The sequence below is a fragment of the Chrysemys picta genome, chromosome 14 (assembly GCF_011386835.1).
Source record: "Chrysemys picta bellii isolate R12L10 chromosome 14, ASM1138683v2, whole genome shotgun sequence".
In the NCBI taxonomy this organism is placed as follows: Eukaryota; Metazoa; Chordata; order Testudines; family Emydidae; genus Chrysemys; species Chrysemys picta.
The window spans coordinates 19468740-19483230 of NC_088804.1; the positions used below are offsets into that span (position 1 = coordinate 19468740).

The following is a 14491-nucleotide window of genomic DNA, read 5'->3' on the forward strand; positions in this document are numbered from 1 at the left end:
TTATAACTTCAGATACAAAAATTATATATGCATATAAACAGGATAATCATACTCAGCCAATCATAATTTTTTCCATTGACACCTTACATGACATACTTTGTAAAAGATTTGTTGCAATTGTCTAACAGTGGCAATATTAATGATATAAATGGTCATGTTTCATTCCTACAGCAATCACAGCTAGTACAAGTTTCCAGATCTCGAGGTGGCTGATAAGACTGTGTGCTGGGCCAGTATTTTTCAGCAGTAAGGCTGCAAGTGAGAGTTAATACCAGAGACAGAAGCTGCATTTTCTTTCTTTGCTCTTCTTTGGTGTGTGTGTGTGTTTGCCTTGTTTTGCCTCTTGGAAGTGGGATCAGACTTTAACAACAGCTACGACAGTTTCAGCCCATCTCTACTAACTTCTTCTCTTTTCCCCAAAAGGACAATTATTACCATTTTTAATACCATCTAAGATACTGTCAAACAGCAGGGTTTTCCTTCCAAAAGGAAAATTAAGGAAGTAAAATGTTGTTAAAATGAAGGCCTTATTTACTACTTTACATTTCAAATGCTTTAAATGTTTTTCCTTCTTTTCATCATCTTTAATAAATGGTTAAAAATTAATACAGTGTTTGCTACAGTACAAAGCAGGCTAAAGTTTCTTTATATCAAACCACAGATCTTGTTGAACCCTGTTTAATGTTAAACCATGACTGGTTTATGTTAACACTTTTAACCCATATATTCCGTCTAAATTAATACAACACACCTGACCCCCTCCAAAGACCTAAAACATGATCGCTAGATGGTGTTAACATGCACTTATCCCTCAGAAGGATCCTACTCCATAACGCACCAGTTTTGGCTCAGGACAGAACATCATGGAGCTAGCTACATTACGTGTTTGGTGGCCTCTATGCTGTCCAAGTAACAGCGTGAGAACTAACCAACCAATCTTTTAACTGGTTAAAAACTGAGATGAATCAACATCCCAGCACCTCCTATTCAACCACATTTTTTATTTGGAGCTATGTCTTTCTCCCTAGCTACTGTCATGAAGGTAGGGGTCAGTCAGCCCTCCTTCCCCTCCTGGACACTATATATAATTCTTATGAATTAAATAAGTTGTATCAACACAATACTTCCCCATAATGATGATGTGGTCCAGCTGAATTGCATACAATTCTGATCAAAGGTAAGTAGATGAAAAAGCAGTGTCAAGCTCATCTTTGGATTCCTCTGATCCTGGAGTTGCTGCATGTTGGGCCGGTCCATAGACCCTAACTGCTTCTCATGGCCCCAAAGTGCCAAAATCACAGCCAGAGATCAGTGTAGCATATAGGCTTCCAGAACAAAGTCCCCTGTCTTCCAAGCATGCCCCCTACACCAGCTTGCCTATACTGGAATGATCCTCCTAGGGCAGGATACTGCAGACCTAAGGTCAGATTCCATCAACAATACACCACTAAGTAACTAACTACAGCCCAGTTATTGGGCCAGATACTTGGATACTTTCCGAACAGGAATTAATTCCTGACCTCAGCCTATTTGAGAAAAAAATCCCATTTGAGCTGTAAAAGTGGAAAAACAAGCGTTTACTATTCTAAGTCTAGATTTGAATAAGCTATAAGCACAATAATATTTCAAAGTTTTGAACTTCCCACATTACAACTTCAGCAAGAATATTTCCTTCGCTGACAGTTTCTGAAACTGCAACAAAGTGTATTCCTTTTAAACTCATGTATAGTGTAGTAATTAAGTTCATAACATTTGTGTGTAACATTTCAGCTAAATTTGGGGCAGCTACTCCTAAAAGACAAGAGATTTGTATTACAGTGACAACCCAAGAACATCACTTGTCATTCTTGCAAGTAATTTAATAGTGTTTAATTCTCTCGTAATGAAGATTATATTCCTCCATTATCATTTATTTGTCAACCATTCAAATGAAGCCAGAATATTTTAAAACACCACAGTGCATAGACCAAATAGTGTTGAAAACTTTAAATGACTCATAATCATACAGCTAAATATTTACATTAAAAAACTCTCTTCTGGAATACTTCCCAGTCTCACTAATAGTCTTTGCCAGCACACCTGCAGCTTTTTGTAACTAATTAAGGAACTCCAGCAAACACATTCAAAAATGCCTCAAAAACAGATGCAGACTCCATTAATTAAAAAAGCTAACACCAGCTTCAGCAATCGCTGAGTCTGTAATTGGAAAATGTGCTTCTTTTACTCCCTTTCTGAAAATTCAGTGATTTAAAAAAAAAAAAAAAAAAAAAAAAATCTGCTTGGGGGGGGCGGAGAGAGGTAATAAATCAACTGCTTTTGAAACGGAAGGGACAAACTCAGCTTAGTCAAAAGAACTGTCCTAATTACCGGTACTAAACCTACACTTCATGTTGAATTATTTATATAAACTTGTGCTCTTGGAATCAAAGAAGTAACATCACTGTTTAGAGCAGAGCATATTATACACTAGGGTCACTACAGTCTAGCTCTAGCAATAAGCTCCATGCAGGCAACATCTCCTTGCCTACGAACCAACCATCCCCACATGAGCATACAGGTCAGCAGTGAGCTCAGTGTGGACATGATTGGAAACTTGAACAATGCAGGCTTCTTCACGCAGCTCTGTGAATCCACCTCAGTCTTTTTTTAAATCTATTTTTGCTTTTAGCTTTTTTTATTTCTATAATCAATTAATACAAGTCCTCAGAACCTCCCAAGGAGGACTTGACAGAGCCATTGGAAGTGTGTGTGTCTCTGTCATGGTAGGGGTCTACTACAGACCACCTAACCAGGAAGAAGAGGTGGATGAGGCTTTTTTGAAACAACTAACAAAATCATCCAAAGCACAGGACTTGGTAGTGATGGAGGACTTCAACTACCCAGACATCTGCTGGGAAAATAATACAGCAGGGCATAGGTTATCCAACAAATTCTTGGAATGTATTGGAGACAATTTTTTATTTCAGAAGGTGGAGAAAGCTACTATGGGAGTGGCTGTTCTAGATTTGATTTTGACAAATAGGGAGGAACTGGCTGAGAATTTGAAAGTGGAAGGTAGCTTGGGTGAAAGTGATTAGGAAATGATAGAGTACATGATTCTAAAGAATGGTAGGAGGAAGAACAGCAAAATAAAGACAATGGATTTCAAGAAGGCAGACTTTAGCAAGCTTAAGGAGTTGGTAGGTAAGATGCCATGGGAAGCAAGTCTAAGGGGAAAAACAATTGAAGACATTTGGCAGTTTTTCAGAGAGACATAACTAAGGGCACAAGAGCAAACTTTCCCACTGCGTAGGAAAGATAGGAAGTATGGCAAGAGACCACCTTGGCTTAACCAGGAGATCTTCAATGATCTAAAAATCAAAAGAGTCCTACAAAAAGTGGAAACTAGGTCAAATTACAAAGGATGAATATAAACAAATAACAAACGTATGTAGGGACAAAATTAGAAAGGCCAAGGCACAAAACGAGATCAGACTAGCTAGAGACAAAGGGTAGCAAGAAAACATTCTACAAATACATCAGAAGCAAGAGGAAGACCAAGGACAGGGAAGGCCTGTTACTCAATGGGGGGGGAAGGAGCTGGGGGGCGTGGCAGAGAATAACAACAGAAAATCCAGAAATGGCAGAGTTTCTTAATGACTTCTTTGTTTCGGTTTTCACCAAGAAGGTTGGTGGCGATTGGACATCTAATATAGTGAATGTCAGTGAAAATGAGGTAAGATCAGAGGCTAAAATAGTGAAAGAACAAGTCAAAAATTACTTAGACAAGTTAGATGTCTTCAAGTCACCAGGGCCTAATGAAATGCATCCTAGAATACTCAAGGAGCTGACTGAGGAGATAGCTGAGCCATTAGCGATTATCTTTGAAAAGTCATGGAAGACGGGAGTAATTCCAGAAGACTGGAAAAGAGCACATATAGTGCCAATCTATAAAAAGGGAAATAAGGACAACCTGGGGAATTACAGATCAATCAGCTTAACTTCTGTACCCAGAAAGATAATGGAGCAAATAATTAAGCAATCAATTTGCAAACATCTAGAAGATAATAAGTAACAGTCAGCATGGATTTGTCAAGAACAAATTGTGTCAAACCAACCTGGTAGCTTTTTTTGACAGGGTAACAAGCCTTGTGGATGGGGGGAAGCGGTAGACATGGAATATCTTGACTTTAGTAAAGCTTTTGATACTGACTCACATGACCTCATAAACAAACTAGGGAAATACAACCTAGATGGAGCTATTACAAGGTGGGTGCAAAACTGGTTGGAAAACCATTCCCAGAAAGTAATCATTAGTGGTTACAGTCATGCTGGAAGGACATAGAAAGTGGGGTTCCACAGGGATCAGTTCAGGGTCCGGTTCTGTTCAATATCTTTATCAATGATTTAGATAATGGCATAGAGAGTACACTTATAAAGTCTGTGGACGATCCCAAGCTGGGAGAGATTACAAGTGCTTTGGAGGATAGGATTAAAATTCAAAATGATCTGGACAAACTGGAGAAATGGTCTGAAGTAAATAGGATGAAATTCAAGAAGGACAAATGCAAAATACTCCATTTAGGCAGGAACAATCAGTTGCACACATACAAAATGGGAAATGACTGCCTAGGAAGAACAATGAGGAGTCTTTGTGGCACCTTAGAGACTAACAAATTTATTTGGGCATAAACTTTTGTGGGTTAAAACCCACTTCATCAGATGCATGGAGTGAAAAATACAGTAAGCAGTATATATACAGCACATGAAAAGATGGGAGTTGCCTTACCAAGTGGGAGGGTCAGTGCTAACGAGGCCAATTCAATTAAGGTGAACGTCAGCCTATTCTCAACAGTTGACAAAAAGGGGTGAGTATCAGCAGAGGGACAATTACTTTTTGTAGTGAGTACTGCGAAAGGGATCTGCAGATCATAGTGGACCATAAGCTAAATATGAATCAACAGTGTAACGCTGTTGCAAAAAAAAAGCGAACATCATTCTGGGATGTATTAGCAGGAGTGTTGTAAGCAAGAAATGAGAAGTAATTCTTCGGCTCTACTCCACGCTGATTAGGCCTCAACTGGAGTATTGTGTCCAGTTCTGGGTGTCACATTTCAGGAAAGATGTGGACAAATTGGAAAATCCAGAGAAGAGCAACAAAAACGATTAAAAGTCTAGAAAGCATGACCTATGAGGGAAGACTGAAAAAAACAGATTTGTTTAGTCTGGAAAAGAGAAGGCTGAGAGGGGACATGATAACAGTTATCAAATACATAAAAGGTTGTTACAAGGAGGAGGAAGAAAAATTGTTCTTCTTAACCTCTGTGGATAGGAGAAGAAACAATGGGCTTAAATTGCAGCAAGGGTGGTTTAGGTTGAACATTAGGAAAAACTTCCTAACTGTCTGGGTGGTTAAGCACTGGAATAAATTGCCTACGGAGGTTGTGCAATCTCCATCATTGCAGATTTTTAAGAGCAGGTTAGACAAACACCTGTCCAGAATGGTGAAGATAATACTTAGTCCTGCCACAAGTGCAGGGGGCTGGACTAGATGACCTCTCGAAGTCCCTTCCAGTCCTATGATTCTGTCATTCTCCAAATTACAAGGGAGATTAGTTGTGAGCTATAATTTCAAGTGAATGCAAAATAAAGCTCTGCTGTAACCTACAGGTTTTGTCTAGCTTTGAGTCACAGCCATGTGAAAAAAAGTTCCTCTAGGTTCCATCTAAAGTCATAAATCAACCCAGATTTGCCTCACACTTGACGCATGTTTGCAAACCTCAGCAGACCTTTTGACAAATCTAGCTTTCATTTCAATTTGTGATGGCCCCTAAAACTAAATCTCTGCTCCTTCAGACACTTACGGTATGTCTACATTGCAAAGACAAAACCTGTGACACCAAGTCTCAGAGACCAGGTCAGCTGACTTGGGCTCAGGCTGTGGAGCTAAAAATAGCAATGTAGATGTTCAGGCTTGGGCAGGAGCCTGATCTGACAGACCCTCCACGCTTGCTGGGTTTCAGAGCCCAAGCCCAAAGGTCTACACTGCTATCTTTAGCCCTACAGTCCAAGCCCTGCAAGCCCAAGTCTATTTGACCCTCGCTCTGATACTCAGCGCCATGGGTTTTTCTTTACGGTGTAACCATACCCTTACGCGTCTGTGTAAAATTAAGCATATGCATAACTGTTCGCAGGATCACAGCCTAAGCCTCTAATTTCATATGCTATTTTAGACTAGAAATTAAAAACAAAAAAAAACCAAATGAAACTTCTGCTTGTCCTGAGCATTATAATCTCACGTGCTACTTAATTTTAATGAGCAGGGCCATGTTCTCTGAAAACTTTATTACAAGCTTGCATTGGCTTCAGTAAGAAGGCTTAGATCATTGTATGCTACAAACCACATTTAATATAATAATATTTACTATTTTAATGTATTGTCCATTCAACCCTTGGATCAAGACTTACAAATGAAAAGCATTGAGAAACACAATATGACAAAACATACCACAAAGAAATAAATTAATAAAGTCTCAAGAAGGGGCCACTTTGTTTATGAAACACTTACGCCTTTCAGAGTAGCAGCCGTGTTAGTCTGTATCCGCAAAAAGAACAGGAGTACATGTGGCACCTTAGAGACTAACTAATTTATTAGAGCATAAGCTTTCGTGGACTACAGCCCACTTCTTCGGATGCATATAGAGTGAAACATATATTGAGGAGTATATATATATACACACATCTCCTCAATATATGTTTCACTCTATATGCATCCGAAGAAGTGGGCTGTAGTCCACGAAAGCTTATGCTCTAATAAATTTGTTAGTCTCTAAGGTGCCACAAGTACTCCTGTTCTACTTACGCTTTTGGTTGTGCTGAATCATCTACAAAATGTACAGCAGACTGCACAGCTAGATCTCAAAACATTTGCTTTTGGATTTGTAATGATGTTCTTTATCTCATCTGCTTGTAAATTTGTATCCATAATATAAAACTTCCTACTTTCCATTCGGGATTACCAGAGCTTGCACTAGCTGCATTTCAACAACAGATGGCACCAATCATCACAAGAAATCAGCCAGAGATGTACTAGGTATAGTCTAGGTTTGTTTGTTACAAAAAGTAGCATCATGATGGAAAAACAAAATGCAACTATGCAAGCTAAAGGAAAGGAGAATCCCCTTGGAAATAGTCTGTGTTCAGGAGACTAGAATTTCATATTTAGCACGGTCTGTTTGTGGTAGGAATTACCTCATTTATCTGCTCAAAGTCTGACAAAAAAGGCGCTCTGGTTTCACACTCTTTTTTATTTTTTTGCCAAGCCATAGGCTGTTGGCTCAAGCTTTGGAGCTTACAGAGAGCTCTTCCGAAGAAGCAGCTTCTCTCTCTCACCAACAGAACTTGGTCCAATAAAAAAATATTACCTCACCCATCATGTCTCAAAAAATCATGAGAATTGGTTTACAAATCACAAGCAGTTCTCTGAAACAAGGGGCAGGAACTTACTTTTCTCTTAAATGAAAGCTGAGATTCTGAGGTAATAACATGATTCCAGGAACTGAGACTTTGAGAGAAGGGGGAGGAAGAAACCCACCGAATATGGTGAGTCTCAGAATATACGAGGGGAATTGAAGCCACTGGTTACTTTTCCAGAAAAGGCTCCCCTGCGCTCACAAACAAACAATGCTGCTTAATCGCTCTCCTTCATAAGGCAATTTCCATGCCCCTCTCACCGGCCCGAGCCAGCGTCGAACTATTTGCAGCGCAAGTGCAAGGCAAGGCGGCTGTAGACGGGTTTGTCATCTGCTCCAGGAAGGATTTCCCCCCAAGTCACTCTGAGCAGATGCTGAAGGGAAGGGAAGTGCAGGACAGGGTTGAGCTCCTATTGAAATGAGCAAGGGAATTTTTGAGGCCGTTCCTGGTGACGTTTCTGTCTCGCGTTTCGCGTTCCTCTGAAGGGCCGGGGAAGGGCGTTACCCCCAGTATACATGGCTCATATCGATACAGCGTAGGGCAGGGCGCTTGTTTTGCCCTCAGTAAAGATGGCAGCTAGACGTCTTGCCCATAACAAAGATGGTCGCCACGCGTCTTTTTCTCGGAGGGGCAGCGGGTGGCCCGTCCTAATAACATGGATGGCGGTTGTTTGATGGGGCGGAGTCAGGGCACCCTGCGCCGAACTTGTGTCGCAGACGGATGACGTACCTGTCCCGCCGTGATGAGGGCAGCAGGGGTTTCCCCGCTGGTGTTGTTGTCCCTGGGGTCCGGAACTATGGGAGGCGATAGCGCAGGGCTCCCTGGCCGGCTCTGATGGCGGCGGCCGGAGCGGCCGACGGCCCCGTGCCGGTGCTGGACGAGTTCACGGCTCCGGCGGAGAAGAGCCGCTTCCTGGAGAAGAGTCGAGGCCGCATTCAGAGCCTGTTCGGGGTGCGACTCGCCGTGCTGGAGGCGCCGGGAGACTGGTGCCCCTCGGGACGGACCCCTGGCTCGGGCCCGGCCACTGACCGGATCTGGCTGCGGCTCTCCGGGGACAAGGAGACTGTGCGCAGCGCCAAGGTAACAAGGGGCGGGTCGGGTCGGTTCTTCAGGTACATCGGCCCCTTGGATGCTCCCAGCCGGGGTCCCGCCCCCCGGGAACTCTCCTCACCTGTCCTGTCCCGTCCCGCCCACAGCTTCCTCCTTCTTAATCCCCCCCCCCCCCCGGCTCCTGACAGGGCCCCGTGCCGTGCTGGACCCAGGGTAAGAACAAGTCTGGCTCACAGCCACGCTCTGGCTGGCGGGAGAGGGGCCCTGTACAGCGCTGAGCACGTTATCAGCGCCTAACAAATAACGATGATGCTTATGCGGAGTCCCTGCTGGCCACACGGGGCGGGGGGGGCACACTTGGCACTTCTCACAGACCAGGGCCGGTTTTGTTTTACACGTGGTTGCTGAGCTTGGTTATTTTTGAAGTGGGCCTGGAAGGAAGGTGGTGTCTGATTGTAATGTGGGCTGTATGCAGGGAGTGGGAACATGCGGTTCAGATATTGGGGTCTATTCCAATAGTTGAGAACCTCTGTCAGTCTTATGGAGGATAAAACTGATTCTTGATCTATGGCCTGATCTACATTTGAAATGTGGGTCAATATAGCTATGTCTCTCAGGGGTGTGAAAAAATCCATGCCCTGAACTCTGTAGTTATGCTGACCTAACCCCCAGTGTAGATGCAGCTAGGTTGAATGCTTCTGTCCACCTGGTTACCATTGCTCAGGCAGGTAGTGATCCTAAAGCCACAAAAAATCCCTTCATCACTGTAAGCTGGATCTAAACTATGGGTAAGGCCCTCCATTTTCAGTTTTTATTAAGTTTCCTGGGAATTTAAAAAATGGGTGTAATTCAGTACAAAAAATTAAGTTTTCTGGGTGAAATATTCAGGGATAGGAAGATAGAAAAAAGCAACCGAGTAAGAGTATTAAAAGTAAAAGGAGTTTAATGCTGTCACTTAATTAACTTTATGTTAATAGTACATACACATATGTGCAGGCATGTGTTGCCTTACTTTAACAGACAGCCTCATGTTGCATCTAGACTAATTTATTAACATAAACACATCTACCCAATGCAATGAATTGGATTTTCTTAACATAATCAGTATTTTCATGTACTTCTGTTCGTCCAAAATTCAGATGAAAATCAGTTAATAATTTAGTAAAATAGCTTTTGTAAAACCTGGGAATTTTTCAGTAGAAACTAAAAATGAGGTTAACTATGGAGTTATGCTGGCATATAGCTATGGTGCCATAGCTATGCTACTATAGTCCCAATAGTATAGACGTGGCCTTAGTGTATGTTTGGATTGGTGTAACATAAACAGCTATGGATCAGCCCTACCCTACCTCAGATAGCTTTAGATTGAGTATTTGTGTGTGAAGGGAGGAGGCGGAAGAGAGAGAAATAAAATACATCCGTATAAAAAGAACTCCAAGTCAGGCACTGACTTGTCCTAACAAGTTGGTGTTCAGATTGCCAGTGTATTGTTTTTTGTGCCATTGTTTATAAACATGAGAAATAAGGAACCAAACATTATAAGGTTCTGTCAACACTAAAGTGTAGCCCTGCTGTCACACAATTGTGAAAAATGGCTGTGTCCTAAGCATTTTATATCAGTTTCTTCTAGACTGTGCAGGCAGGAAAAACAAAACAAGAACCATATTCTAATCATGTTAAGAAATGTTTTAGTCAGCATGGTTTTTACCATGCACGCAACTTGATTTCTCCTTGAGAGCTATCTTACAGTCAGGCTGCAACCATAATAATTTGGTTTCTTTTTGAGGGCTGTATGGATGGTAAAAAGTATGTTAACTAAAACATATTTTCTTAATGTGATTAGAATATAGTTCTTGTTTTGTTTTTCCTGCCTGCACAGTCTAGAAAAAACTGTTAAGAAGTGGTTGTGCCCCAGCCATGTTATACAATTTTTAAACATGTCTATTTTCATCACATTTTTGTAGCCTAAGGCTCTGTTTATCATTGCATTGAATGGTTTTAACACGGTTCTTCCTCGAAGAATGCTAACAGTTTGACATTGCTAATACCTCTTCAGCATCAGAGCAGACAGAGCCTACATGATTTCATCAGCTTAGTTCTTGGAATAGGTGCCAATTTATCCAATTAAAAAGCAAAAAAAATGAGTTATACTAAGCCAGGAAAAGGCTAGCTAGTCTTTCCTGTTCTTACATTGTCTGATATTTTGGAGTGTTGGGTGTGACAGTAACTGATGTGAAACAATGTCCTAAGAGTGGTTTTGTAATCAAATTTCTTTGGCTAACTTTTTGGAGGTCCAACTACAATGTTGCAATTGGCATTACTCCAATAGTTAATGACATGTGGCAACTGTAGCCCATTTGAGGCATGTGGGGAGAATGGCAGATTGAGCATCATAATTTGTTTAGGAACCAGTCTGCAAAAAGTAATTCCTGTTGTGTCTCTCCTCCTTGTATTAGTAGAGATTCTTAGCACCTATTCCTAGGCCTAATTCAATAATAATTTTATCTTTACATTTTAGTTGTTAAGGTTTGATTCTTTAGCTGTGGAACTGCAGAATAATTTATTTCAATTAAATCTATGAATGATTTCTAGATTGAAAAAGCCACCAACTCTCAGAAGCTTAAAGTTTTTACTATTATTTATATAACAGAAACCCTAACAGGGTCAGCATCTCATTGTCCCATGTGCTGTACAAACACACACAAAGAAGTTTCCCCTCTCCAAAGAGCTTCCATTACAACTGAATAAGTATTTCTTTTCCTAACAGCAAGGTTTGTGGAAAGTAGCAGAAAACTTTAAAATGTGTTTTTAGAAAAATTGAGTTTTCTTTGAACATTGTGGATGAGCTAGTCATTCTGTAAACACTGCTTTCAAGAAAAAGATAATTTGTTGTGCTTGTAAATGTGCTAGTCATAGCACTAGAAATTGAACTGCTCTAGTTATTTACAGAATAAGTAAAACACATGCAGGGGAAAAGCCAATGGTCCTACTAATGTGCCTTCACTTGAGCATGATAATTATCCCCTACTTCATACCTCTAAAGCAGTGAAACTCAAATCTCTGTGGTTCAGGAACCAAATTAGCCATCAACATTACCCAAAAGAGTTGCAGTAGTGTGAATTCTTCCTTTAATTTACTATAGTACTATATATTCATATTTAAACAGTATGAAGGGGAAATATTTAGTTTATATTATTCTCACAGCAAAATGATTGACCATGTATTATGATTTTATCAACTACAATTGGTTAATAACATGGTAAAAGCATCCTGATTAGTTAATAACTTAGGTTAATAATTAAATCACACAGTGTTTTAATATGTGCTGCAAAGAGCCATTTGTGACTCTCAAACCTCAGTCTGAGTATCACTGCTGCAAATAAATCCTTGGCTTCTCTATGGAGACTACCAAAAAAAGTGCCAGTTGTGGCTGTAGATGTTATTTGGGGGTCCCCTTTTAATTCTTACTTTAATGGAGGCAACAAATTGTCAACATTTTAACCACAAAGTTGCCTAGGCCCCTTCTAGGCAGGGTTAGATGACACAATGGTTAAAACTCTGTCATTTGGTGGACACTGGTAGTACTGTAGTATTTTCTTGGAAAAACTTGAGACGTTGAGATACAGCCACAGAGCTGATGGTATTGATTTTCAATTATTATTAGCTGTAACCATTGAAAATTAATTTGTACCTCCTAGTTCATGGAGTCCATGAAAAGAATCTGCCATTTATATTTAAAAGAGAGAGCGTTCTAGTTTGTTTTGGAAGAATTTGACCAGCTCTTTATAGGTGGAAGTGTCCAGTGTTAAGAACTGTATTCATGACTAATTGATATGTTGCTGAGATTTATAGGTATAGCAACAGAAATACTTTTGTTAAGGGAAGCTGAGCTGCAATGGAAACCCATTAAGCGTTTTGCTCAATTCTGAGTAACCGATATTACAAAACATGATAGAGGAAGGATTCTTTTCAACCCAAATGTTGAATTTACCCATTGATCATGAACCTTATGAGTAGACTATACATAGATACAGTGCATACAAAGTGAGTATGCATAGAGTAATGCTGGGTTTTAGCTCTGATACACTGCCTGACTACTAGGTAATGTATGTGTGAATTTGTCTGCTCATTTTAGGTTCATGGTAAAACTAATCAGGGAATAAAATGTTAAGAGTTCCACTATGATAGCCTTCTGCAACAACTTGAAAAGTTACTTCTGCATTGGATAGAGCAAAAATGTAGAATAAAACAGTGGGTTTACAATTTCAAGTGTTTAATAATCACAGATGGCTAGTATAATCAGAAATGACTGACATTTTGCATATTTACAGTATCCGTTAAATAACTAACCTGAAAATTGTTATTTATTTGATCAGATGACTTAAAAAATTGAAATGGATAATAGAACCTAGCCCAGGTAGGTGACAACAAAAATACTATTTGATGGCCCGTGGGGAATCAATTAGTGTTTATAATCGACACAGATGTTGGCAGTCTCAGTGAGAAGCTAAGCATCTGAATGAGCCTTGTAGATCCCTCCAGGTCAAGATTTGAAAGGATATTGGCTGGGCTGTGTGTGTAACTGTACATTGCCATTGCCTTATAAAAACAAAACTTCAGACTCCAGGTCTGTCAATCACAAGCAGTAAAGTCACTTCAGAAAGCATTTTCACTACTATATATGACTTTTAAGAAACTTTCCAGATACTGAATGTCTCTCTTTCACTACCATTTTATTGCTATTTTTATGGGGGAGGGGACTTTTTGTGTGTGTGTGTGTGTGTGTGTGTGTGTGTGTGTGTCAGAAAAACTACTTGCCTCCTTCAGCTTATGTTACAGCAGCAGTTTGTACTACTGTGTAGTCTTGCAACATCCAATCCTTAAGACTGTTGATGAGAATCAAAGATGGCACAAAGCAGTGTCCATCACATAATATTTATTTTCAGTTCCATTCAAAAGACAGTTTTTTCCGAAGTGGAGATAGAGAACAAAATTGGTTGGATGTTTGCTCTTTTTATTTGTTTTTTGTTTTGTTGTAAGAGTGTTGCAAACCAATAAATCACAAGTGGCCTTTAAAATCACCAATGCTGCTGCAGACAGCATTGCCAATATATTTTGTTCCAGTTACATGATCTAGCTTTGAAGCTGGAGGTCGTTGATTTGAATCTTGGTGGAATACCATTAATCATGTTAATGTGTAGAGTTAATACATGATGTTTTGGAGCCTGTAGATATGCTGACTTCAGTAGTTTAGAAACTGGCTTCTTGGCATGATAGAAAGTTAACTGTAGAAACAGGAGTTTCCTTGGTGGCTTTTACGTGTTTAGAACAAGGTTGTCTAAATTCTTGTCTGTGATATTGTCTGCGATCCAAATACATGCTCGACTTTCCAAGTTACGCAAGAATTTTCAAATAGATGCAGCAGTTAAGGAGGAGGAGATGCCAAAAATCATTTATCTCCAGCTATAGATGCAACTGTGGTGTTTACTATGACTATCTGGATACTAAACTAATTTTGTATATGAGCACTTCCACTTTTATTTTGAAAGCTGCAATCAGCTGAAAATGAAAATTAGACCTGCTTTTCTGAAGATGCCAATGGACATTTCACCTCCTATGGCTCTCTACTAAGCACTATTTTACAGGTTATAATCCATAACCGCAGCTCTAATGATGGATGTTTAAGAAAATGGCTTGAACACCAAGTCTCTAAAAACTGATTCCCACACTATGAGCTATGAAACGTTTCTTAGTGGTCTTCAATATTAGATATTTTGAAAAATCAGGCAATTGTACTTTGGGAGGTTAAAAGAGGTGGTCTGTGAAAAATGGAAGGGTAAGACTTTTCTTATTAAATGGTCTCGAACCACTGCTGTGAAATAAGATAAATGTCTATCTTTAGTACTAATTATTAGCATAAAATATAGTTCAAGACTAGGTAGGGAGCCACAAAGGCCAAGATCAGTATAGTAGAGGCCTGGGTTGTGTA

General features: G+C 40.1%; 1 protein-coding gene across 1 annotated transcript in view; it reads left to right on the plus strand.

Moving 5' to 3' along the window:
* The first annotated feature begins 8166 nt into the window (after positions 1–8166).
* The window catches only part of N4BP1 (NEDD4 binding protein 1), a 33899-nt gene continuing 27574 nt past the window's right edge, over positions 8167–14491 (plus strand). The window contains exon 1 of the mRNA XM_005289826.5: positions 8167–8532. Coding sequence (XP_005289883.1) covers positions 8287–8532 — 246 coding nt within the window. The 5' untranslated portion in view covers positions 8167–8286. The remainder of the gene's footprint in view (positions 8533–14491) is intronic.